Source organism: Spea bombifrons, chromosome 8 (assembly GCF_027358695.1).
Source record: "Spea bombifrons isolate aSpeBom1 chromosome 8, aSpeBom1.2.pri, whole genome shotgun sequence".
Lineage (NCBI taxonomy): Eukaryota > Metazoa > Chordata > Amphibia > Anura > Pelobatidae > Spea > Spea bombifrons.
Window position 1 is genome coordinate 8,527,366 of NC_071094.1, and position 27,742 is coordinate 8,555,107.

At 43.4% G+C, this 27,742-nt stretch overlaps 2 protein-coding genes across 4 annotated transcripts in view; both read left to right on the forward strand.

Moving 5' to 3' along the window:
• The window catches only part of LOC128503671 (protein Niban 2-like), a 29,343-nt gene extending 2,239 nt beyond the window's left edge, over nt 1-27,104 (forward strand). For 2 of the 3 annotated variants that reach the window (XM_053473841.1, XM_053473842.1), the window contains exons 3-15: nt 15,822-15,952; nt 16,239-16,367; nt 16,652-16,757; nt 16,848-17,012; nt 19,248-19,363; nt 19,593-19,697; nt 23,168-23,330; nt 23,588-23,775; nt 24,011-24,166; nt 24,658-24,774; nt 25,266-25,373; nt 25,690-25,801; nt 25,917-27,104. In XM_053473841.1, the coding sequence (XP_053329816.1) occupies nt 15,822-15,952; nt 16,239-16,367; nt 16,652-16,757; nt 16,848-17,012; nt 19,248-19,363; nt 19,593-19,697; nt 23,168-23,330; nt 23,588-23,775; nt 24,011-24,166; nt 24,658-24,774; nt 25,266-25,373; nt 25,690-25,801; nt 25,917-26,995 (2,675 nt within the window). In that variant the 3' untranslated portion in view covers nt 26,996-27,104. The remainder of the gene's footprint in view (nt 1-15,821; nt 15,953-16,238; nt 16,368-16,651; nt 16,758-16,847; nt 17,013-19,247; nt 19,364-19,592; nt 19,698-23,167; nt 23,331-23,587; nt 23,776-24,010; nt 24,167-24,657; nt 24,775-25,265; nt 25,374-25,689; nt 25,802-25,916) is intronic. The other variant, XM_053473843.1, reaches the window with a different exon arrangement.
• The window catches only part of BCAP31 (B cell receptor associated protein 31), a 192,998-nt gene that overhangs the window by 12,638 nt on the left and 152,618 nt on the right, over nt 1-27,742 (forward strand). The gene's annotated exons all lie outside the window — the stretch shown is intronic.

The window sequence follows — 27,742 nt, forward strand, 5'->3', positions numbered from 1 at the left end:
GAGGTGTGATAACCTTTAGCTTATTGGTAGATGCAAATGTGTTTTTTTTTTTGTTTTGTTATATACCTTTTAAAAACTTCTTATTTAAATTGTACAGCTCTACAGAATACGTTGGCATCCCGCATGTGATGTCAAGAGATGACCATTAAACAGCATGAATATATATTAAAGATTTTTAATATATTTATATCATGGGGAGAGAAGTTGTGGTTGTAACCCCAATGCACCTATTTGGATCTTTATTTAAAGCACCAACATATTCTGTAGAGATGTACAACAGGGGCTTTAAAAAGTATGTAAAAATAAACCCCGCGCTTACATACAGATACAAGAGGAGCTGGCGGCCCTGCCTGACCTTGCAGGGGTTATAAGGCTTTAGGGACACCTGGGGAATGTCTAATCCTCTGTGCGGATGTCAAGTCCCATCATAACTAAGCTGGTGGGAGCGACTGGCGTGCTTAAAACTTCTCTCTCTTTATCCCTTTTTAGTAATATGGGGGTTGGTGGAGAGGAAAGTACCACGTAGTCACTGAGAGATCGCAGAGGGAGGGCGGTGTGGGGGGAGAGCGACCGAGCCAGTTATTTTCGCTGGTTATGGCAGGATGCGGAGGACGGAAATGCCGGGGGTATGGACGGGGAGGGGGTAGTAACAGCACTGTGAACGGCTCGCGTCTTGTCAGGTGCAGGAGCTGCGGGTAAATATCGGTTATAAATACGTTGTGTATTTGGTGTCTTATCCACAGACACAGCGGGATTTAGTAGATCGTGCCCCGTGCTGTTGGTTTTTGGCTCTCCGTCCAATTTTCCCATGCACTTCCCGCTCTGTTGATGAAGGTCTAGGTGCGGTGGAAGTGCTAATGGCGTAATACCGGCACAGTGGTCGGCTGCTGGTAGTGGGTGTGGGGGGTGTGAGATGTACTCGGCTTTATAGTGAGATAAAAGCACATCGTCGGTCTCTGTAGATAATTTCGTTTGTATGGAAAGGTGTCTTCCGAGCGGTATTTGGTGTCCCAGGGTGTCCACGTTGCCCTGTCCGTCTGCCATGCGCTGCCTCGGCGTGTGGAGTAGCGTTTTCTCCGTTGCTTGTTGAGTCAAGGGCCGTTTCTCTATCGTGCCCGGCATCAGGATGCATGGAGCACAAATGTTCATATCCTCAGGATGTGCCGGGCCTTGGCTCCGTCATGGGCATAGCTGGAGCCTGAGGAGACTTTTTAAATATTAACCCTTTAATGTCCCAAATTCATTGTGTTAATAAAAAAGGCTATAATGTCAGCTCTCATGGAAAGCCTTATTTAAATATACACTTAATTAAGTCACCTGCATTCAAGCAGGGATATCACCCATGACGTACTTATAGGAAAAACACAAACTGGGAGTCTGTATGATCACAGCAGCGTAGAACGGGAAGAAGACAGGTCCAGACTTTGTGACTCTGAGAATCTGCCCCTTAACCTTAAGATTGGGGCGAAAAACCCTGAGACTCGGAGTCAAACCCTGAGAGTTCCCAGATATCGTCATGGGTTGTCCTGTGGCATGCGACTCCTTTGCATGCTGTATTTGGATAAGTAGCTGCGTTACGGGTGGACATGTAGCACCGGGATACACTGCGCCTGGTCATGTAACTCCAAGGTGCGCTGTAGCAGCTGCATTGTGCCCTGTGCCCGGGCATGCACTGGTACCAAGCAGTGCCAGAGGTGGGACCGGCGCATTCCATCACGTTAAGGAACTCCGGAGTATCCGTGTTAGAGGTTGTCTCAGCAGAAGCTTCGGAGGCCTGTTGGTAGACCGTCACGCATGTTTTGACAATCTTGTACACTTCTGCAGCCTCACAGAATGGATACACTGTATCAGGACAAACCTGGAAGCACTTTTGGGTCCATCTTCACTAGGCGATGATGTCGTCGTGTGCTTATAAGATGATTTGGACGCACTGATATCTTTATGTATGTGCGGCCGGTTTGCATAAGGAAGGTAGATTATACTTTATTGGTTATGCTGTTTCCTGCATGCTTTCCTCTGCCAGTAAATGGTTAATCCTGGCAGTCTCGTGTTTGGTGTAAACTGGTTGTGTTTGTTTTGCGAGTCCTTCAGATATTTGGGGGAGGTGACAGTCCTGGGTCTGGCCCGCTGGGTCTGTCACAATCCTTGGTGTCACAATGGCAGCTCTGTTGCAGGCGAGAGCTGTGTGTGAATGTATGGCCACGTGAGATAAATCATTCTAGAGGGCAGCCGTATAGAATGACTTAATAGACGCATTATCTAGAGATGTACAGCATGTTGTAGCGCAGGGTGATTTTGGGAAAACTTACCTCCCACCCCCGGCGAATTGGTAGAGTGTCTGCGCATGAGCAGTATGCATTCTCCGATGTCCCAGACAGAATGAAATTGGGACCACCGGATTGTGGTCCTGAATTCCGAAAAGGGGACGGAGGCAGAACTCAACAAGAAGGGAAAAATAGGACTGTGGACTGTCACTAATTCAAAAGCCCACATTCTTCTATAAGACATTTCTCTCCCTCTTTCTCCACACCTTATGCTTCTCTACACGCCATCCCCTCTAGATTATAAGCTTACAACCCGGACCCTCTTTACCTAATGTATCGGCTCTCTCTAATTATTTAGAAGGCCTTCTTCCAAGGTCCACCTAACGCTAATGTTCTTTCAGCCCCTAGTTTTGCACCCAAGTGTTAAGCTTCTCTTGATGTATGTTGGTGGACAAACACAATTGACATTTTCTGTAATTTGTTGTCAATGTGAAGAAGACTCCCGAATCTTGGAATTTGTCTCGAGGTTCTCTGGCCTTTTGGAACACTCAGGTCTATGGAACCCTCACCTTTCTGGTTGTTCCTTCAGTATTAAATAGCTGTCTCATGAAGTCACGTTATTTTGCTAGGTAGAAGGAATTTTCCGAGGACAAATATTAACTGTGAGGAGTTACAGGAAACGTTTGTATTGAAACATAGGAGGCGTTGAATGAAGCAGTGAGAGGACTCATAAGGATGCTTTATGTTCTATGTAGGGTTATATGGAGCAGCAGGCGTAGCTAAAGGTTGGGTTCCTGTAGTAGTAGACATTAAAGGGTGAGGCTACACATCTGTATGGTTTCTCGTTGGCCGTAAGTAATGCCCGTTGTGGCTCAGGAGGAACGAGCCTCTGTTCTGTCTGTGAATTGGGAACGGAAAGCATGGTTCCCGTCCTCGAGGCTGGGCGTGCGCGCTAATTGAGGGCTGTCGTCATTTTAATGAGCGGGCGTGTGTTTGGGCACCGGCACACAGTGTGCTTTTCATCTCTCCCTGACAGGATTCAGGGTGGAGAGCTGATCTTGGCTGCATATTTATTTTCTTCCTGGTCTGGTTGGGTTAGATTCCTGCTGTGCATGTCCCAGCGCAGGCACATGCATTGCGGGGCATCCGACCTGCAGACGCATGCTGTGTATTACACACATGCTGTGTATTGTTGCATTTCATGAAGACGCCGCCATAATCGTGAACGTGCATGCTGTTGTGCTGCACGCAGTGCCGGATGGGCCTGTTTGCACATATTTGAGCTTTAAATCATCCATTGGAATGCTTTCCGCCTGTATTGGTCAGAGTCTTTAATGCCAATGGCTTTACCAGCTTACCACATGTGCACACCTATCATAAGAATGCAGTCGGGCTGCTTACATCCTGGTAACACATACACACTGGTGGTGCCAGCCTGTGCCAGGAATATGTTATTCTGCAGGTATGTGTTAACAGAAGAGGGACAGTTGGGCTCATCTCCACCCAATATGCACACAATACCTGTCCTTGATCCCTGCAGTACTGGCACAGGTACCTGTTGTTATGAGTGCTCTTATTATTAGTAATACATTCCGGCATGATCTGCAATGCTGTGCAGCTGAACAGTATAAACAAGTCATGGCGTAATGCATCAAAAAGCCATTGTAAGCCCTTCCCATGGCTCTGCTGCACTATGGATGGTGTTAGCGTGTGTAGGGGAACGTTGGCAACATTCAGCTTGGGGGTAAAAACAAATCTTCAGATCCGAGCAACTGGGGGGCAGTTGACACCCCCTACCAGCCCTTCCCTGAGCAAATCACCCTCTTCCACGTCTCTCTGGCCCTAGCATCTCCCATTCTGCCCGTGATGTATTATGCCTGCCAATATATTAAATGGCCGATATTTTAGGGGGTGTGGTTAGGGGCGTGGCTCAGGGCGGATTTTACTGAGACTTTTTACATGACTTTGTGACCTATTGCTAGGTATTTATTCCAATGTCTGGCATTTAGATAACCCCTTTCTTTTACGCAATTTAATTTATAAAACCCGACCCTGCTGTTTCTATACATGTTATTGTGACTTTTTGGCCTGTAGAACGCTGATAGAAAAGAGGGACATCAGGGGCGGAATAAAGGACAGAGGGATCAAGGTCCCAAACAGGGACTGTCCCATCCAAAGAAGGATGCTTGGAAAGTATGATAAATAAGTGGCACACCTGGCTCCTGCTGGATTATCTGCTGATCTCTCTTGGCAGTGGGTCTCGCTCCGGGGTCTGGAACCCAGACACACACACACACACACACACACACACACACACACACACACACACACACACACACACACACACACACACACACACACACACACACACACACACACACACACACACACACACTAAACATTTCTGGCTTGTTTCTATGTACTGCAAGTCACACCCCAGGCAATGAAGGTGTTAAGAAAACTGTAAGTTGTCTCTGTCCAGACAATCGAAACAGGTCTGGACCTGCGACAGGGGCTGGCGGGGCTGGTGCTGCTAATGGTTACGTCCTCTCATTCTGCAAGAGAAACAAAAAAAAATCACAATAGGCTTATTTTACCATTTAAGAGTCTATAGGAGCTCCGCTTATGTTAGCACACCTCGTCCTTGTCCCGGCCCCTCTTCTACCTGCTTCATTGTATGGTGGAAGTGTTGTAATCTTAGTGTTGTAATAGTTGGGAATTGCTATGTCCTGAGAACCGTGCATACTATCAGCATTTATATCTGGCTTCCCAGCAGCGTTTCAGTACATTTCAGAGTATTTGGTATTCTAAACACTGTTATCCTAGATTACGTTTTTCGTGTGACCTAAACGAGCCTTTGGATATACTGAGGCCGACCGTAAAACTTTTTATTCTGTGAATATGTGTGTGAAAAGATAAAACCAGATAAAACTCATCACGGCTTTATCTTGCTGCATAGAGGGTAATGGTAGAATGCAGAGGAACCTGTTCGCCATCACTGCCGTTCAACACTTTCCACCAGCCTCAATATTTAATTTTCATAGAATTATGTTTCACTCTTATGTATCAAGTTTGGGGGTGGGGGAGGGGAGAGAGACCTGGCATACCCCTCCCTTTACTGTATGTTTAATCACATGTCGCATTGGCTTTATGTTTTCCTTTTAAAAAGTTTATATGTCACCGGTCGGGGATTTACCAGCTCATGGAACGCTTTTTAAACACAATGGGTTGGAGGGCATCACATCCACAGTTAATTAGAGTTGTTTCCGCGCGCACTCGCTTTTAACTTCTTTATATGGCATGTGTGACACTGATTGCCCCTTTGTTTGTAATTCCTATCTGCCCCTTTCATGTATGCGGCTGAACGAAGGTGTGTCAGGGAAGTATATAACCTCTTCTCTATATACTTTACGATCGCACTTGATGTGGCTTTATATGTTAAAATGTCCTTAGACTGTGAAGTCTGGCATCCATGCTGTGCTATGTGTGGTCTCCAAAAGGTTACTTCACCAACCCGTTCTACTTCTTCATGAGGTTAACCCCACCATTGAGTGTTGTCCACCATCAAGTTCTAGGTCACCATGAGGATCACCACACTCTCCTCAAGGTGTTACCACTCTTAAGATAGACCCCAGACTGTCGCCTTGAGTGTTTAGCGAACTTTAGCTTGTTCTCCCTCTTATTTAGACTCATTCTTACCTTAAGTTGTTCCTTCTTAAAAGGTTCATCCACACCTGAGGCCCCCCCACTACATGAGGTTCACCCTCGCCCGAGGTCCTCCCTTTGTATTTGGTTCACTGCAACCTCAGGCTCGCATATTTGCGTTTGTCTAATTTACAAACAGTAAGAGTCTGTGTTATATGCAGCCGGGCTGGTCTCTGGAGGAGAACTTGGGGCAACTGTCCACACCCAAGTTGATGGCACGCTTCCACAAATTCCATCTAAGAATAACATTTCCAAGTCTTTAGTTTTAGGCTCAAATGGGTCTGTTTCTCAAAGGACCATGCAGAAGAGATCTCATGAGGCTTTTTTAAAGGCGCCAACTCTCATTTTAATGTAGAATTGTCACATTCAGTCTCATCAGGGCAACTCTCGACCCTAGTGCATCAGAAGTCATCTGCATAAGCCTGGGTTTGGAATGAGAGTGCCTGAGCGCTGAATGTTTATCTTTCTTCCTTGAGGCCATATCCTTGCATTTGCATCAAATGATTCTTCCTAAAGATGGCTGCTTCCTCCTCTCCTGCAAAAAGGAAGACTGCCCCCCCCCCCGTGACTTTTGTGCAAAACAATGTTTCCCCCCCCCTGCTCGGGGCTCTGGAATTAAGGAATGTGTGCACGGTGTATTAAATCATTCTGTTTATTAATGGGCAGGAAAGCTGAGTTAACCCTTTTTTTGCCAAAGGGTTTTGCACTGCGGTGTGCGGATTCTGCTCCTGAAAGGAATCGGGGAGCATGACTTTGAACAGTCAGACATGACATTTATCACCAGGATGAACATGCATAAACAATACACGGGACTGACCACAAATAATAACATACAATAAGTAATAACAATTAATAAAATATACTAACATAATGCAAATACACTTCAGCTTTTAATATTCAATATAATTTTTTCAAGTTAATTTAGAAGCTTTTTGTTTGTGTATTTGGTATTCTGTTTTCCGTCCCATGTGACAATATTGTGCATACAAACCTCAGAAATTGTGTTTACGAATGGAATTGCTTAATAAGATACTTTCTTCTTAAATATAAATAGGCTGCAAGGTCATTTTAAGTGCTTCGGCCAACCATAACCATGTTCTTTTGGTCATGTATTGGGAGGTATATGTGAGAGAAGGCCAACATATCACTCGCATAAAGAACGAAAGTACAGTCATTGCTACAAATTGGACTAGTAGGCGGTGCATAAGTGGAACAGCCTTTCAGCAGAAGTGGTAGAACATGCTATACTGAATCTAAGACAAGAACAACAACTGATTAAGTCTTTACATCCGAAAAATGGGCTTGAGGGCCAATGGGTCTTATCTGCCATGAGATTCTGTGTTTCTAGCGACATTCGCCTCTGGTGTGTGTTTATTCGGCCTGGCATAGAATGCTGTCTTTTTTTGACCTTTTGCGAGTTTGAAGCATTCTTTACATTCCTTCTTCTTCTGCCCCTGCCCCCCCCATACTCCATGCACACTTCCTTACCTGTCCTCAACCAGTTTCCCACCCAGTACCGACCCACGCAGTCCAACACACTGGAGTGTATTCACGGGGGCCGGCTGAGCTCTCGCCACATACAAGCCGCGTGTGTGCCGTGTGTCAATATGCTCTGTGTGTGCTGGCTGGAGGTAGAATGTGCGATTACGGAGTGTTTGTGATACTGTAGACTGTATGGATCAGGGGTAAAGGTGTGTTGCTGAGACTAAAATTGGAGCGCTGTTAACTACTTCATGCCCTCATCGAGGGTCAACAGGCGTTTTATTCTCCGCTATTTGGCTTTTAATTTCAAGCCGCTAAACACTGTGATGACCTTATGTCTGAATGTGACACATAGACCCATGCTGTATTACATGTAGAGCTTTCTGTTCCATGTTGTTTAAATGTAACATGTCTGTCTTACCATGACATGTACAAGAATGTGCATGTAAGTAGGATAGGTGTGAATTGTTATTGTTTTATATAGCACCAGCGTATTCCGCAGCGCTGTACAAATAAGTAGTATATAACATAACAATCCGACTTACGGAAAGAAGGGGTGAGGAGGGCCACGATGAAGCGTGTTAGACAGTACATAAGCCAAGAAAGATATAATACAAAGTTTTAAGTATTACATACATATCTGCATAGACATCCCAACTAACGTTTTGGGGAAAAATCTAAATAAAAGTGCTTTTTTTCACCATTGTATTGGGGATAGACGTGTGCCAAAATCAGACAACGGCGGGTAACACCCTGGCAGCCCCACAATCAGCGTCTCGCACGCTGACGCATGCACCGCAAGCCGTGTGAAGTGGCTGTTTGCGTTACTTGTGGTTTTTTGGCAGAGAACGTGGTGGTATCGGCACCGTGCATACGTATCATGGACTTATATACAAAGTACGGCATTTGCTTTGCAGGCAGAGCGAGTCCATGTGTCCGTACGCGGGCAGCGTGTGTGTGTTGTGCACGTTGTGTCTTTGCATATGTATCGGAATGATACAGCCCCCCCCCCCCCGGCTCGTTGGCTGGTCATAGGATTAGGAGCAGATGTCTGGATGACTCAGATCGGGGGTGTTGGTGAATCACTTGAGGTTCCGTAACTCTCTTCCTGCCTCGTCGATGCCCTCGCCGCAGAGCCCTGTGTGTGCATCAGGCAGGCAATGAACAAAACATTTGCTTTCTGCCAGCCTGTTTGTTTATCCAGATCTGGACCCCGTGATAATCCCTGGCACATACCCGGCTTCAGCAAACAAATGTCAAAGGAAGATGACTTGCGCCTACCATCAATCACAACAAGTGGCTACATTATTACACTGGATCAATACTAGATGTATACATTTCTGTGTGTCTTCTCTTTCGAAGTGAATGGCGATGCCAGGCTATGTGGGCCAATCTCTTATTCACCAATGATGCCAATGGAAGAATTTGGGCCGTTATGCCCTATGGTGGAGCCTGCGATTTCTACAAGTATGTCTATTTACCATTAACCCCTTAATGACAAAGCCCGTACATGTACAGGCTCAAAATGCATTGTTTCCATGGGTTTAGGAACCGCCCATTGTCCTTGAGGGGTTAATATAATGACGTTTATTATTTAATGTCAGCATCGCAAGTACCTTGTTATCTTGGATTCCAAGAGTACCATTCCAATCAGCTTGCATTCTTAAATGATCCACAAGTAGATAAAATGCCATTTTTTCAATAATATTTGTCTTTAAAGTGCACTTCAAATTTTCAGAAAAAAAGATATAGCCCTTTTAATGCTAAATACCGGCCCGTTCTAGGATCACTAGCCTCCCTGACCCGAGTCGTACGCTTTGTATACCCTACTGTGGTATTCTTCTGATACAGAATGTTATTAACGCCTACTGAGCCTATTTTGTACAGCGTCCTGTCCTAAAACTAAACTAAAACCATCTCTATACGTCTAATGACCATTCCATGCCGCCCTTACATTAATGCTAAATACATTGACGTTCCTTAAAGGGACCCTCAGGCTATCATATGGACTTTAATGCATATCATAGCTGAGAGGTTCTTTTAAGTTCTCACGTGGTCCCCTCTGCAAATGCATGGGGGGATTCGGCTAAATTCCCCCCATATGCACTGGCTGGGCTTGCAGGAGTTCTGTTGAAGAACGCACAGGTTGAAGAATTCATATTAAAGTGCTTTAGCATGCGTTCTCCGTTGGCGAGGCTTCCTGGGACGCTGGAGAGTTTCTTAAAGGAAGTGCCAAGTGACATCATTAAGGAACTCGCTCTTCTCTCTTCCTTCTCATCTCACGATCTCACCCACACATGAGATCATTCCGTCTATAAAATGTACTCCTTTATTTCCCTGTTTAGCTTTAATGCTGTATACATTGCACAACTCCTTCTCTCCATACTCTGCACCCCCGACCGCTGTAATAACGCTGACTCCTGATTTCGGAAATGTAAGCAGTGCTTGGACGGCTTCGACCGTTTCCAGTTCCCACACGTGGGGGGAATTGGTCACGACGTGCAGGCTGTTAACCTGCTCAACGTAGGCTTTTTGTGTTATAAGTGTGCAGCTCTCTGACGCTGTAACCAGATTAAGACAAACGAGAGCTGAAAATTTAACCCGTCACCAATGGATGTCCGTCGGTAAACCATTTAACGCCCTGGGCCATAAAGAATGAATACAAGGAGCTATAGATGGCAACACAATGACTTACACAAGGGCTTTGAATATCACATCCTTCTTTAGGACCCAGGTCAGAATGTTTGCTGGGTATCACAGGGTTCTACAGCCTTAAAAGCCCCAATATTGCGTAAAGAAACAACAGAAATTGTTATATAATCAATTACATACGTAAAATGCATTCTCTCCCTTCTCGAAATTCTTCTCAGAAGGTCACAAAGTCACCTAAAGTCTTCTAGACACACCTCTAACCAAACTCATCAAAGCAGAAGTGTCCACATGTCGGGAGGTACGATATTACCGGGTAATAGGTGATAATAAGTTGATCTCCTTATTGTAACAAAAGGACATCTATCTTTTCAAAATGTTCAATCCATCAAACAAAAATGACATGTCCTTAGCAACTTAGCCGTGTTTATCGTGTAATAGTCATGGGACACGGAACGTGACCATTCCATTCCTGGTGTTGTTGTGCGCAGCTCCATCACATTCTGTTCCGTAGCTTTCAAAGGTTTTGGATCCTGCAGGCCCCAATTGGATCTACATTCGAAGTTAAAAATAAAATTAAGCAAACATGTCTAAAAAAAAGTTTTTTTTTCTATTTGTGATCCAGTGCACAAAAACACTAAAAAATAAAAAAAGATTTGGAGTGGGTTCACTTTGGAACCGTGCTCCTCGGCAAATATTTTTTTTTAAGTGCGTTCTCATGGCCTGAATTCTAGTTATAACCCTTCCAGTTTTGTTTTTTTTTTTTTATATATTTTTTCCACCAACGACACAGTTTCAGAATATAGTCTGAACAAAATATTCATCCGCGTAGTGAAAACTTAAATGGATTAAATTCTTGCATATATAACGTCTGAAGCCGATGAGGTTAAGGACGGCATAACCATCGTTTTTTTTTAGTCTACCCAAAAGTTTTTGATCCAAATAAAACACAAAACCAAAAATTCATCATGAGCTCTCCCGGCACACCGAAGGTTAAAGGTGGGGTTAGAATTGCATCATATGTGAAAATAGAAATTCCTTACCAACTCCAAGCAGACACTTGGATCGCTTCCTAAATCATTCCTCTCTAATGTTTACAAGTATAATACCCATGTATGTTCCCCGTAACGCTCTCTTTATGTTATGAGCCGCATCGGCCAAACCGACTTCCCATACAAGGGAACCCCCGCGATTCTTAACCCTAAACCGTCATTCTCTTTTGTGATACGGCTTAGAGTTGGATTTACAAACATCTTGACTTTGACCGCTAATGCGGAAAAAGCTATAGAGTCTTATTTATTGCCAAGTTGCCCACTTGTGTTGAAAATCCTATTGAAATGTACTTTCCAGTATCCCTCCTGGTATATGGCAAAGACCCTACTGGGGAGTAAGCCACCGGGGAACACCCAGCCTGTCTCACTTTGTTTTGGTAAACTTTTTCTGGTCATTTTTGTACATGATGCATTCTTCCATTATAAGGAGGAAGATTTTTACTGAGCAGTTACCTTTTGAGTAATATACTAACTTTATATCTGTTGTACTTGGTGGATAAAAACGATCGATAACTGCGTTTGCTTTTCAGTGTCAACGGCAATCTTGGTCTTTTCTGTAGAAGAACATGTTGAGGTCCACCACAAGTCCCTGTACGGGCAGCTCTCCGTCGAGAGCTTCTGTCGATTAATCCACAGAACATTAACGTGCTATGGAAGGTTATCTCATAATTGGTACGAGAAATGGAGGAGATCCTTTTGATAAATGCCCAAGTGTCCCTTTGAAATTTCCATTGAATATACCATTTTATGGCACTATATAAAACAATAAATCATAATATTAGTAAAACTTCCCCACGCAGCATATGAACTAAATGAGAGTGTGCAGCTGCAGAGCAGCACTCCCTGGAAGGTGCAGAGCTGATTTTTCTTATGGGCACAGAACCCTCGTTGGGTGGTGGCACTGAGTGGTGGCGAGTATACCAAAAATATACCAAATTGGGGAGTATACCAAAAATAGCAGGTTGGTGGGGACAGGAAATCTTGAAGGGACCTCTTAGCGATCATGTGCATTAAAGTGTACATGATGGTGGATTGTTTCTTTTAATAATCGCCTCGATATGTTATGCCTGTCGCTAAGCAGTCATCATTTTTGGGTGTCAGGGCAACTTTAAGATTCTTACGGCATTCGTAACCTGGGCAGGGTGCGCTGTTGCTTGGTGTGAGAAGCGAGAGAATTTTTGGAATGACTAACATAGTATGGCCTGTATGTTGTGTGCATAACAAAGCGGTGATGACTGTCAGTTCTCGGCAATTGTGCAACCGAAGACGATGAATAATGGCACAGTCATTGACTTGAGAAACAAAGAGAAGAATCTCTATCTTTAAAATAAAGTCTAAAAAACCACTCCGATCTTTAGGTGTGGTTTCTAAATGTAAAATCGGAGAACTTCTGGCTTGATGCCCGTCCTGAGAATTGTGTTTTGCTTCCATATTCCAAACACGGGTATGTTACGCGGGATAGCAGTTTTACTTTTTAACAGTTGGCAGTCCTTTTAGAAAACTATATTCTTACTTTCTAATAGCTGTCAACAGTCCAGAATTTCCGTATACATGCAAAAAGGTGAGGAGCTATGGCATCATACCCAACCGACGTGACACAGGCAGAATCATGGACTCGCATACAACATCACATACAATCCGGCGTCCTAGTGTGGGATGTCTAAAAACTGGTACCTATGGCTTTGTACTGTAAACCACCCAAAATGTTCGTACCCAGTCATTTTATGGCACAACCACTGAAGGTATAGACCACGTTCTGTAATAATGAGGGGGGGGGAGTACATTTTAAATAATGCAGAAGACTGAGGTCAACAGGGGTAACACGGTGTTAGTTTTGAGGGCCAATGTTAAAAATTGCATCAAATTAAATAGTAGTCTGCATGATATACTCTCATAAAGGGGTGTTTGGGGCTCTGTCGGCCAGCTGGCTATTGTCTAGCGTGTCAGACGGCCAGTCTGGGCCCTTCCAATAAAATAAATACATTAAAACAAACTTACCTGATGATTCCACTCGCAATGTCTATTGTTTGCTTATCGGCGTTAGACAACTAAGTGTCCAAACATTCTTCTGAAGGGTTATGGGCAATAAATACTCACAGGTTGACGTGAGGTTTGAGGCTCCTCTGAGACTGCTGTTGGTGGTCAGAAATGACTGAATCAGGGGAGCGTGTTGGCCAAATATGAACTGAACTGAAAATGAGTTTAAAACATTAATTCTGAACGGCTTCTCAGATGCTTACAGAAAATGGTGCAGGCGGCTATGTGTTTGATATGGAAAACGTTATATTTTCAGTAAGGCTACGTTTTACATGGCTAAAGAACTATTTTTGGAAGAGGTTTGAGGCTCCTTGTTTTGTGGGCGCCCCCCCCGGACCTGCGCCTTAGGCCTAGGCAGAATATGTCACCGTATGAATGTATGTAGCTAAATGTATTGGAGACATCTGTGGCCCTACACAGTTTGCTAGAAAACATACAGGAGTAAGTGTTCAGCTGCAGCCTTCATGATGTATACAGATAAAATCTACAAAGATGGCTGCCACGTAGGCGAAGTACCCCACAATGCATCCCACAATGCACTTGCGCCCCTCTCTCTCCTTCGCGCCAGTCAGTGCTGCTTGTCACAAAAAAAAAGTACGGCCCCCCTGCGGACACCACTGACTCAATCTGGGACATGTTGTCATCCTATTTGTACCTGTTGTTGTTATTAGTATTATGTTTTATTTTCTATAGCACAATCATAATCCACAGCGCTGTACAATGGGGCCTGTCGTTTTATCTCTGTTTCCATTCACGTTTTTATAATTCCAGTTTTTATGATTTCCAGTTTCTCGCAATTATCATTAAGGTTCCAACCAATGTATGCGTATGAGGATTTTATTTTGTTGTAATAATGTTTCTGTTGTCTGTAGTTCTATTCAAATCAGTTGTTAAATCTTACGAAATATCGAGATCCATAGTGGTTTCACTTTACTGCCCTTCCACATATACAGATATAATCATTTTCTATTAAATACAAAGTAGTTTTTTTTTATCTGTGATAATTAAAAGTTTAATGGAGTTTTGTTTGCTCGATAATGTTTAAGAAAAAAACACCCTGGAGTCCTCTATTATCACCCCCTCCCCTTAATGAATTGGTATCAGATCTGTTTATATACAACGGCTGCACAGACAGACACCGCAAACTAATAAAACGGCTCCAAGAACTCTCATAAAGCAGCCGGCCAAATTCAGTCTAACGTGGCACATGCGTAAACATATAAGATACACAGAAAACACGTGAATTCTCTGGAAACATTGAGCGATACACAAAGCATTGATCAATAGGTATCATAAACATTGTTTTCTATTCTCTAACTAATAAATGTGTACTGAGGGGTGGGGAGGAACAATAGGATGATGAATATTAAAGGGACGCTCCAGCCATCTTATGGTCCCTTTAAATTTCCGTGGCGTCCCCCTTGCTAATGAATGGGGAAGGGGGTTCGGAAGGATCCCCCCCCCTTATATGTATACGTTCCTTGCCCACTCCCTGACATGCATGTGGTTCACTTCCAGTCAGCCCTAGAGCTTGCGTGCCTGGTGGTGGTGGGTGCCATGGCTTGGTGCCAGTAATGGTGCCATTTTGTGCACGTGTCTGTCCGATATTGTTTGCATCTTTTATTTTTATTTTTTTTGTGTACATTGAGAAATGTCACAGTGGAGCGTTTCCCCAGTCATATTTTAAGCACAGGAGACCAGTAACGTGTGCTTTCTCGGTGCACTAATAAAGGGTTAAATGTGCACGTGTACCTGCACTAATTTGCAGTGATTTGCATGTTACGGTACATGTGGCTTTCCGGCTGGCTTTAACCGAGGGTTCTTCGAGATCTTTGCATTCGCTGCTTTTGTAATTAAGTCCCTCTGACTTATTTCCCTTTAACTTGTGGCCAGAAATACTGAGACCTTCTCCTGCAGGCTTCTGGTTATGAGTTATACAAACACGCCAAGGGTTAAAAGCGAAGCTTGGATAGAAGCGTGTAATATGATTAATGGCTTTGGAACAGAAGAACATCCGAAAGAACTTTATGATTTTATAAAGGCATTCAAACTGTGTAATGAATGATGGTGACCATGGGCAAGGAGGTAGACAATCAAGCGTCACCAAACCGAGCCTGTGCAAGAACCACAAATTAATGAGTAATGGAATAAGGGGAGAAATAAATAATCCTCCTTCGCTGTAGAGCTTTTCAGTTTGTGTAACAGTGATTCATGTCCCTCTCAACCATCTGTTCAGGGGGAGCTTCTTCATCACATCGGATGTCCTCCTACCTACTCCCCGAATGACTGAATCTTACTTGCTGCTAGGCTACCAGATAACGTTGTAGATCAAAAATAGAACCCAACGCTGCCAATTTAAAGAGGACCTGTCACTTAAAACAACTTTACATTAACCAACGGAGCGGAGCGTTAAAAATGTTGTATGTTGAAAACCACTGGACCGTGAAGATTTTGCAGTAATGTAGTTTGGGATACTACATTTTTTGGTACTAAGCTAGTAATCGTGTAGTGATTTTGGTTTGTCGTCTTTCTCCCCATCTCATTTAGAAAAGGGTGTAGGTAGACCGTCCGCAAAGAATATACACGTTTGGATCTTCTGGAACTTTGACACCAGGTTTCTCTTGTGTTTTAGACTGCACAGGAAAACTGCTGACCGAATTTGGGAAAATCTACGAGGAGCAGTATGGAGTTGCGCTGTTCAGTAGCGTACGCTACGAGATTGAAGGCAACGGAGGCCCTCAAACACAGCTATTGCATCGAAAGGTAAGCAGCAGAGCGTGGAAGGAGATGTTTCGGTGATGCCTTAACTACCGTATATCATAAAGATGTTTGTAGCGTGAATTGAGGTTAGTTGGTGGGATTTTGTCGAAATTTGGTAAAGAAAGTGGAGATGGCTGAGCACAGATAGGGCAAGGGGATACAAGTAAATATAAAGGGATATAGACATGGCAGGGCCCCCTATGTCTCTTTGTGTATTTTTTTATTACATCATCTTTTGCTGTGGTATCCACACACAGTTTACTCATCCCCCCCACGAATCTTTTCTCAGGTTCCTCTTAAAGATCGGGTGATATTTTCAGGGAACCTTTTCCAATACCTGGACGATACCAAGAAATGGAGGAATCGGTTCTGCCTCGTTCCTCATCATTATAACCCTATGCTTTACGATAACAATCTGGTAAGTATCCTGGTTGGTTGCAAATACCATAGAGATGTCTCTTAAAGTTGCGCAATGTACAGTATTTCTGAGGCCCTTAGATTATCTCTATGATGCCTTCTTCTTGGACAGCAGGACTGTATGGCTTTGTTTTGCAGAGACAAGGCGGCAAAGAATTTTTGTTGGTCAAACTAGAGCAAGAAGAGCTACCGTAAAAATATATACAAAAAATAACAAAGCCATTTACCTAAGAAAGACTTTTATTTTAAGGGTGACTCACACATTGTTTTTTCTTCTTCTCTAAGGCATATGAACGTGGCCTGCAGCCAAGGGTTGGCATCAACTGCGCCGGGTACAAGGTCCTGACATCCTTGGAGCACTATGTTGAGTTACTGAACGCCAGTGTACCAGGTGTGTGTCCTATGTACCGTTTGGGCTAATTTTTTTCACTACTGTGCTCCCCGTGACTTAACGCTCCTTTTTTTTTCATTTTATGTTCAGGTGGGAAGGTGAAGGCAGGCAGCGGGCAGATGAAATGCGCAACTCAGTTCCCAGTGATCCTGTGGCATCCGTACTGCCAGCATTATCAGTTTTGTGTGATGAATGAACGCGAACAAGACAAGTGGAGCGCCGTATTCCAGGACTGTGTGCGCCATTGCAATGACGGTACTTACTAAAGGGAGACCGCGTAATGATAAGCAAAATATCATGGAGGGATAAGGCTCTTGAAACCATCAGTAATTCCCAAATGTTTCTGGGTATTAGCAGGGGAAACATGGCTTTTCCCTTTAATTTATTACCGAGGCGCACCAGTTATTTAGTCTACCACCAGTGCTTACTGCCGCTTGTACTGGGCAGGCACACGTAGGAATATAGGGCACAGTCCCAGTGTCTGCCACAGTGCCAGGGCAGCCTACTAGAAGGACCGGTGGGCTCTTGGAGTTAAATTAAAGGAACAGTAATAGAAAAAAGAACAAGGAACGGACAGGGATGGTAACTGTGGAATGTTTATCGCAGGGATAGAAGGCAGGGTGGTAATGTTGGATGGGTAATATAGAGGAAGATGGCAATGTGCTATTGGTGTGGGTAACAAAAAATGGGCAGATATTGTGGAACCAGTGAGCAGGCCTTCAGGCAGGGCAAAAATGTGATGGCAAATCCATGGCCTTCTTGCCATCCCAGGATCAAAAGCCTAAAATGGTATCTTGGGCTCATGGGCCCTGGCCTGGCGCTTTAAATACCCATGTTATCAGATATAACTGCTATTGGCTGCTGGAAGTAGGCACCTGCGTATAATGCGTTTAATGTCTTAAGGCCCTGGAGAATTTAGGTTGAGGCCCTGTGCCAACAGAAGATCTTATTCTACTTACCATCTGCTTATCTGGAGAAGGTGTTCTTTACCTATTAATCTAGAGCTGGCCATTGGCGGTTATCGCGTGCCACCCACCTGCCTCTCCACCTCCTCTATCGCAGGGCTTAGTCAATCGTTATCAAGTCCTCCCTTTATATACATTTATTAATCATGGGAAGTAACACCCTAGTATTCTGTTTTTCAGCAAGATAAAGTGGCTTTAGTATTCTCTAGCAATTATGGAGAAATGCAGTTTGGGCACTTGGAGAGAAGAGGTTAGTTTTCTTTTTCCTTGCCCACTGTGTTGGGGAGAAAAGTGACCAAATCCATGGCTTTTCTCAAGCTATTGCTCCCTTCACCCAAATGGAAGTACCTTTTTGAAGTACAGGTCTATCCCTCCAACCCCCAACCTTTTTTAAACATGAGGTTGGAGTCGTGGATGAGGCGGGTCAGATATTAATGTTTGGCTCTCCACTTATCTCTGAGGAAGTATCTGGATAGTATAATTATGTTTATAGCGTTCTGGGGTTTACCAGGTTTTATTACGCTATTATTTCAGTCCAGGTGTCCAACCAAAGCTTGCAGTCTTACAATAAATAAAAAAGAGAAAAAAGTACCAATTAAAAAATAATGCCATGTGACGTTCTTTTTAGTAGCTGTAACTAAAGCTCTTTTTACTACTGTTTTTATCTTCTGTTTTTACAAATTTTCCTGTCTTTGTGCTTCTCCATGCTGCGTTTCTATTGTTGTTCATTTTTCACTTATAATCCCTCTGCCCCATAATCTTCTCTCCCTGTTTTGTATTTTCCCGTCTCCCTATTGTCCTGCCGTGCCCTCCTCAGACAGAAGAAGTATTCCGCCTACACAGACACACACAATTGCACTTATGTAGAGCACACCTGCGTGTCACACCTGCGGTGGCTTTTAATACCCATCTTAGTGCCTGAGATGTGTTTGCGCAAGCATGAGGGAGAACACAAAACATTATTTTATCATAATAATGTGAAAGCTGGTTTGGGGCACTGTGTAGGAGCCGGGCTGCTGGTTGAGGGAGTGATTGACCTGCTATGACATCCAAACAGGCATCCTACAGCCAGGTCCCACCATCTGCCCTTTCCCCTTCCCATCTGGCCTCTTACATCAGACTGCATGTGGGGGCACAGAGTGGCGCAAATAGCAGCAAAGGCGGTAATAACATAGGAGTGAATTGGGGATGGCAACATAGGGAGGATGGGGCAGGAATGTTGAGGGACCAAGTAAGCAGTGGTACAAGTCTGGCTTGGTTTTATTTGAATAATTCCTAAAGAGGGTTTGATTTTAGGCAGAAACATAGTGCCATTAGCATCCTAATGACATTATTCATAGCTGGGGCTAAAGACTAAGGGCTCAATGTGTGATTGCAGCGGGAAGGACTGGTTTTGGGGGCAGCCCCGGGGAATAAAGTATTTGATTAGGGGGGCAATTGATGTGGTTTTGCATAGGATCTGAAGGAGGCAGCTTGTGTTGTATTCCAAACAGTCCATGAACAACTATGTCTTCCTCCATATCAGGTATCCCAGAGGACCCTCGGGTGGAGTCGGCAGCATTTACAGACTCTGTTCGGCTCTACAGACAGGCGCGGGATCACTATGGGACCTGGGACATGCTTTGCGGAAACCAAGTGCAGGTCAGTGCTTCTGAGTGTACTCAGACTTCTCCGCTGATGAGGGACACTTGAAGAAGATTGCATTTTGTTAGCCAGAAGGTATTTTTTAATGCAGCGCCACAACATGAATTTTTCATGTGTCCTCTACCCTGATTGTCCTGGAGCCCAAACCCATTTAATGCGTCCAGTTTGAGAAAATGTCCCAGGAAATGACGCCCCCATATCTCTTCTCTCCCCGTGTACTGCGCAGGTCCTCAGTAACCTGGTGATGGATGACCTCATTCCCGATCTCAAAAACGCCATTTGTCCAAAGCTGAGGGGGAAGCCCCAGGAGAAGCAGAGATCTTGGCTTATGGTGAGTCACAGCGAGGGATGTGGACACACAGGAAACTGAGGTTGTCTATGAATAGATGCAGAACGACCGAGACCGCATGGTGTCCAGATGACTCCTTAGATGTGTTAAGGATTTTTGTTCTGCAGGCTAAAGCTTTTTATGATGTTGGCGTGTTGACAGCTGGAAGGGTTTCATTTCTTCTGGCTGTCTTATGTGATTTCAATCTTTAAGAACTGTGTCACTTATCGTCTCTTGAAAAAAAGGACAGGCTGTGATAAGCACAAGGAAAACACTCCATTTACAAGAGCCCTCCAATTAGAGAGCTTTGATATGGGCAACTTGAAAAGAATCTGCTTTTTGTACCCCGCTGTCCCCCCACCTAAAACTGATACTGTTACAATCAGCATATGACTTCTGCAATAGCACAAAAATGGGCTTAATGACTATATAAAAACGTAGATACGTTTTGATAGTGGCTGTTCAGATCTGGGCACTGGTTGAAGAATCCCTTCATCTTAAGTGTGTTACGTTATTGTTTTAATTGGCACCACAGCATATGCTAAGGGCCAAATCTCTCTATTTTCTGCCTATTGAGCGCCCTTGTGGTCGTGAATGGTCTGATGATATGCCTGCTCTGTGTTAGAATGCAGACCCCTTATGTCAAGGTACCTTAGTGCAGTCACCCTGTTTCCCCCATCAGCTATCTTTATGTAGGCTTGCACCATACAGGGGTTATGTATAAAGTGCAAGTCTGGGGCAAAGCTCTTAATTGAACAATCCTCTAAAACACTAAACTGGTTTCCATGGTAATTGCTCAGCATCATTGACACAGAATTGCTTTTTAAGCTTAACACTCGTTCTTCTTTCAAGTGCAGAACAGTTCATGTAATACACCCTTACCCCTACATGCTGGCGTGTCATATTATTGCTGACGAATCCCAGTTCTCACACTCAGCTGACCAGGTTTTTAGTATAATACATTTCACATTGTCTGCTGAGAGGCTGCGTTAATGGTTTGATTACATAATAATTGAAAAACCCTGCAAAAACGACAGCCGTTAAGTTCCATGTACAGCTGGATGAGCAGGTGTTGGGTTTAACCCAACTTGTGGATCAATTCAGTCTTGTAAACAGAGGAGACGTACAAGAAGGAGCCGAGCCAATCAAGACCCTTCCTCTTGTCTGTTTTGATACGGACAACAACACTGATTTTTCCACCCGTTTCCAGCATGTCCTTTTCAGCTCATGTATGGTTCTACGAGTCTTACTTGTACCTTGCAATGGCCAACCATTCCGACTCTATTGCAATGTTACTATACAGAAGCATGGGTAGCTACAGGTCCACATAATGGATATAATATAATAAAGCTATCGAGGCAAGATAAGGAGGACTAAGACCATTTCAAGGTTGTTTTCATGAATGTATGTGGACCTTCAGTACTCTACAGTCCATGCATTCTGGGGCATTGTGGCTGTCTGTGCCCCCTCTAATGGAACACACGCAGACTTCGCATCTTGGGACTGTTCCTTTCACAGCTCTCTTTACCTCCTTCATACTCCCAGCTGTGGAGGATTCATTCCTGAGGCATAGAGGCCTTAAACCATCATTCTGGTTTTCCAGATAATGCTTTAAATGTTTGTACTAGAAAGATTTTTTTTACTAGAACTGTTCCCAGGCTTCACTCTCTCTCCTTGTAATATAAGAACCTATTCAGTGTTGTTATTACTCTGACACTCTATATATCCTTGTGTTTATTTACTGTCAGGTTTTTACATATTTACATAAGAAGTATTATAGCATGACTTGCTCATCCGAAAATAGAACCCTCTAAGGGTTAGTAAAGTTGTGGACTGGTTCCTCGGCTTTCTTTAACTACTATTAACATGATTATTAATGGGATCTGTCTCCATGCCTTTTACTATAACTCATAGTTTGTTATTAAAGAACGTTGCTGCACCAAGAAACAGGATACTTAGTGCTAGCGCAGACCACAATCAGCTTCATATCTTAGTGGGTGGTCAGGAGAGATCAGAAGATCTCCCCAACTGGTGCATGATGCTCATTGTTGGTAAAATTGTGACTGCCCAGTTGAAAGCGGGTCAGATGGGAGTTATGTAGCAGCTGACAGCTAGAAGAGAGTCAACATGATTCTAAAACATAACTCCTGCCTCCTGCATCTGTTTACTTTTACAGATTACTTGGTATATCCTGCTTCTCTGATTATTCATGGCATTATTTGTCTGGTGGATCCTGTTCCCCAAGTTTTGCATGCATATATTGCGTATTGACTGATATTATTTCTATGCACAATATACTGCACCCCAACGCTGCGTCTTCCAGTATGTTAAACGAACAGTCTAATGCCCCCTAACAGCCTTGGCAAACATGAATCCAATTTCCAAAAATGTATATATATGTGTAAAGCAGTACACTGCTTAGAATACACACCCCTTCCGTTATAAATGCACGCATGATCTCGGTATTCATACCTCGTTTCAAAGAAGTGAAAACAGGAAAATGCACGCTAAACAAACCAGAGAAATAACTGAAATGCAGCACACAGGTGGATGTTCTGCTTCCCCTTTCTGTGAAGTAGTTCCTGCATTAATTCACAGTTACAGGGGGTGCATTGGGCTGCTAGCCGTGAAGTAGGCCCTGTATTCATTCACAGTTACAGTGGATGCCTCGGGCTGCTTTCTGAGACATTGCCCTGCATTCATTCACGGTTACAGCGGGTGCAGGTACATCGGACTGTTTTCTGCGACACAGTCCTGCATTCATTCACAGTTATAGCGGGTGCATCGGACTGCTTTCTGTGACAGTCCTGCATTCATTCACAGTTACTGTGGGTGCATCGGGCTGCCTTCTGCAAAGTAATTGATGCCCCAAGTTATGTTAATCAAAATTGATTAGCCAATTAGAGTAAAATACAGGCGAATCTACACAGTTGAGGCAGTTGAGCTTTCTTAATAAGCTTTAGGTCCACCAGGAAAATATGGAGTAATGAAAGGACACTAAAAGGAAAAAAAAACAATGTCCTGGCTATATGCTAGAACAACCTAAAAATAATATGTCGTGTACTGCTTAAAGCCCACCTGAATATTCTTTGATGCATAACACTTAGTGTGACCCTCTATCCCATCCAGAAAAAGTAGCAATTTAAATATAACCCCAACGTTTTAAAGTGATCCTGGTGCAAAGTTTGCAGAGTGGTTCCTTTACCACGTTTCTGTTGATTGGAGTATTCCATTGATATGACTTTATGGGCACTTTTCAAATAACTTGCTCTAGAATAATTTAAATTGTTTTAACTTTGTTCCCACAATAGCCTGTTTTCCTTGTACACGACTGTCTCAATATGTTGCTGTCAAACTATTTTATTATTTGATGTATGCCCGTGGTCCCTTCATACATTGTTCTGTGAGTGATATTGTGTGCTTTAACAGGAGCAAATAAAAAAAACCAAAAACCCTTTTTCACGTTCTTCCAGATTTCAGACACCGTGTACAGAATGGTGCATGAACAGGCACGACAATTTTATGAAGGGCTGGAGATGAGATGCACGGAAAAGAGGGCAGAAATGGAGAGTCAGATCCGAACTGATATGGACCAAATTATTTCATGCAAGGAACATGTATCCAACAAGATCCGAGGTGAGAGCACGGATAGGATGGGGGCTTCTGATGTTTCTGTAGCATGATTGCCATGGAGATTAAGGGTAAAGACTCACATTCTCTACATGACAGTTCAGGGGTAATATTTTACAAATATGCACAATAACAAAAGCAAATGTATGGGAAAATAAGATGGAGAAGCCCCTGAGAAAGTACCCTCGCTCAGCCTGATATTCTATCTATGACAATTACATGCTAGTTACACTTAATAACTTGCTAATTTCTTCTTTCCTCAGCTTCCATGTTGCCAAAAGCTGAGCTGTGTGTGAGGAACCATGTACAATCTCACATTCCATCAATCCTGGAGGCCCTTATGCTGCCAACCAGCCAGGGCTTTTCCGAGGTTCGAGATCTTCTCTTCAAAGAAATCACGGAAATGAACATGAACTTGGTGAACGAGGGAGGGCGAGACAAACTGGGAGAGGTGAGGTTTTGGCGGATTTCTAGTCCAGTCCAGTCCAGGCTAGGCTAGGCTAGGCTGTAGGCGCTAGTGGCTGCAGGACTAACCAGTCTGGTGTAGATTTTTTCTGCATTGATATCCTCCAGTATAGGTTTTCTTCGTCACCAGACGTGAAATACTTGAGTGTTACTGGTGAATACCGCGGAGCAGTAAGGAGAAAGTTTGAGGACAACGTTCTAAATGCTTATTTCTTATACAGCACATGGAAAAGGTATCACAGTTGGCCTATCACCCTGTGAAGATGCAGCCCTGCTACGCAAAAATGGATCAGCTAAATCTGGAGGGTCTACAGCAGAGGTTTGATGTGGGAAGTCCATCTGTTTTCAAACAAAGAGCTCAGATCCTCATGAGAGAGGTGAGAAAATGCCCATCAACAGCTGTGCGAATGTCTCCAGCCTGTTCTCACTTGTTCCAAAAGCATTTCCAGGTCCGAGCCTTTGTTGATACCCTTGATAGGCCTGCTGGTTTTAACTCTGCAATTGACTGGAGAACAATAGTTTATTTGTAAGATGTAAAACTCTTTATAAGGCCGTTTTTCCTGTCGCTTGTATGAGAGCCTCACGTGTGACACATTTTAAAGCCCAGAGATAAGTGTGAGATGATGGTGCCCTCTTGCGGTAGTTATACTAACTTTATATTAAATTGGTATTGCACAATGACATGGCAGACTTTATGGATGTGGCACGTAAACACAATATATCGTAATGAGAACTTCAAGGGTTTATTGGGCTTGCGAGTACTGATTTAAAAATATATATTCCGTGCTCTATAGATATCTTAACTTTCTAAGATATAGAAAGGGGTGTATGATTTATATTATATTAAATTATATTCTTATTTTTCCAGCAAACAGACAATGCAGTCTTCACATTTGAGCAGATGGTGCATCAGGAACTCAACAAGCCTGAAGGAGAAAAGAACGTTTGTAGAGATATCCAGCGGATATTAGAACGCGTTCTGAAGGTACAAATAGATAACGCCTGTATAAATAATATAATGAATATAGAATATTAAGTTTAACAAAGTACTGCATTTTCTTAAAGATCCGTAATTGATCCTTATCTTTTATTCTGATTATCCCTAAATATTTGACAAAAATAGTCTTTATTTAAAGAAAAAAGCATCATACATGATCTGGTTTGATAAATCTGGGCCCCTATCAGCAACCTCTTCTTACTGCATTTATAAATTCTGAAACGCAATACATTTCAGCCATTTTGGCTTCTCAAGAAATGCCGTTTATGGTTGCTTTTTCATATCTGCTCTTCTGGATCTGATCTGCAGTCAGTGGGGAATCCTATTAGTGTTCTAGATAGCGAATGCCGCTTGAGGATTAATCTCCTCCCTTGTGAAAAGCATTCCTATCCTTACATATTTCTTCCCGTTACTCCAAAATTTTTATTTTTTAAATCAAATGTCGCCTGACGCTAACAGACATCTTGAAAACTTTGCAGAAATATGACTATGACAGTAGCAGTGTTCGGAAAAAGTTTTTCCAACAAGCATTGCTGCAAATCATCATCCCATTCCTGCTGAAGAAACTGGCACCCACTTGTAAATCGGTGAGAATCACATAAATTAAACTAGTATCTAGTATGTTGAACCAATAAACATTGTCATATCTATTTTATTTTTTTTTTAAACAAAACATAAGCTTTTTATTTTCCAGTGCATGACATTTAAGAATAAGGCATATTATTACAGGATTCATTATTTTTAGTTCTGGGTTTTGCAGAATTCAGTTGTAAAAACGTTTAATTCCATAAGCATATTTCATGACATCGTCTAAATCCAGAGCAGTGATGTCCGCAGGATGTTAACCTCAAAGGAAGATAGATGCTCTTGGATCTCATTAAATTGTGAGTCTTTTTCCCCCAGGAGCTACCCCGTTTCCAAGAACTTATATTTGAGGAACTGTCACGATTTGTGCTGGTGGAGAACATTTATGAAGAGGTTGTGTTACAGAGTGTGATGAGGGACATTGTGCAGGGTAAGAATACCATAATATTTGATAATAAAAGGAGGGAGATGGCTTTACCACAAGTAAAGATAGCATCTCAAAGTATTTTGCTAACTCTATCAACCCCGTTTCTCCTCTCTTGCAGCGGTCAAGGAAGCAGCAGTTCAGCGCAAACACAACTTGTACAGGGACAGTATGGTGATGAACAACAGTGACCCAAACCTACACTTATTAGGGGATGAGCCATCCATTGATTGGAGTGAGCAGTATGCTAATCCTAGTGAACCCTCGTCTGAAGGCCGGTATGGTAGAAGCAGGCAGGTGGTTTCAATTATCCAAGAGGATGAAGGTGTTGAGTCAATAGAGTCCTGCCAGGAAGCACCAGCTAATAGGGTTATCCCAGAAGAACCAGAGATCAATGACGTTGCCAAAATCCGAGGTATGCTGGTGAAAGAATTTGACGTGGAAGTCCCAGCCAAAGATGTCCATGTTGAACAAATATCAAAGGCACCAGTGGAAGAAGAGGTTATCCAGACACAAGAAGAGCTAAGACCTGTTCATGATCACCGGTCACAAGGAGAAGAAGAAGCTACACATGAAGAGACTTTCTCACAAGCTCAACAGATGACACATGAACATGAAGCAGATTATACCAAGACAAGAACAGCAGATGAAGTGGGGTTTCAGAGCAATGCACAAGATCCCCATGGCACAGCTGAAGAACCAGAAAAGCCTGTTAGGGGCTACCAAGAAGTTTCAGAGGTTTTGAACTCTAACAACCAATCACATGATACCAGGCAAGGGGAGGCAGAAGTCGTGGCACACGATGATCAAGAGGTGGCAAATTACGTTCATGCGGTGGCCATGGATGCTGTAGCACATTATGTTCAAGAGGTGGCACGGGGTGATCAAGAGTTAACACTGGATTATATATCACATCGGCATCCCGAGGAGACACCAGAATACTGCTCCTCGCAACAAGGTGACAGTACACAATGCAGTGCTATGGTCTCACCTTGTCAGATGCAAAGTGACGTTATTAACAACCTTATTATCCCTTCAGAAACAGAGAAGCAATCCTTACCTGCACAAGTCGTACGTTCCACGCCAGATGACAGCGGGTTTCAGTCTCCGATGAGCGAGGAGGAAGAGGAGAGTGAGGGATACAGAGAAATTCCAGTGCCCGCTCCACGAAAGAGAGACGAGATCATCACCCCGTTCTGAGCCCTTCAGATTTGAGACTTTTGGAGGTTGTGTAAAATGAACTCCTGTGGTGGGGAGACGCAACACCGGATTCTCCCTCGATTGGCAAAACAAACTACTTTTATTTAAATGCTTTTGTGGCTCTGCTATTCTTCGCTATGCCAGGGCTGACGCCTCTGTCCACTGCGCACATTCCTTACTAATCCAGATTTACAACGTTACATATCATTGCGGAAATATTGTATTTCAGACTCATGGCACATGGTCACCGTACCTCGATCACTTTCAACTTTTTCCTAATCTCACCTCTGCACCTGTCACTACAACCGGCCACTACTGCAGATTCACTGACACACCGCTGTACTTTAACAGTGCTTAGCAAATTTAGAGCTTTTAAAATTTCACCTCCCCGGCACATTCTCACGCTAACTTGTAAATACCCTAATCTCATGGCCCACCGATATCTTCCGATACTGCCGTGTAACACACAAACGTGTCGCTGCACAGTCACGCTATTCCTCTGATACTCGTATGTATATTACACTCGATCACATGCAGCGCAACCATAACACTAACACAAACATTCACATTTATCTGAAAATGCAGATCTTCGTGGCAGATTTGGGGCCTCGGCTTTGATTCTCCAACAACAAAGGACCTTTCTTACCTGGCATTGTTCAATCTAATCTATGACTGTACTATAGCCCAGATGTTAGTATTTATGTAGATCTGAATGACTTCCTACATATTTGACCCCCCCAAATGAAG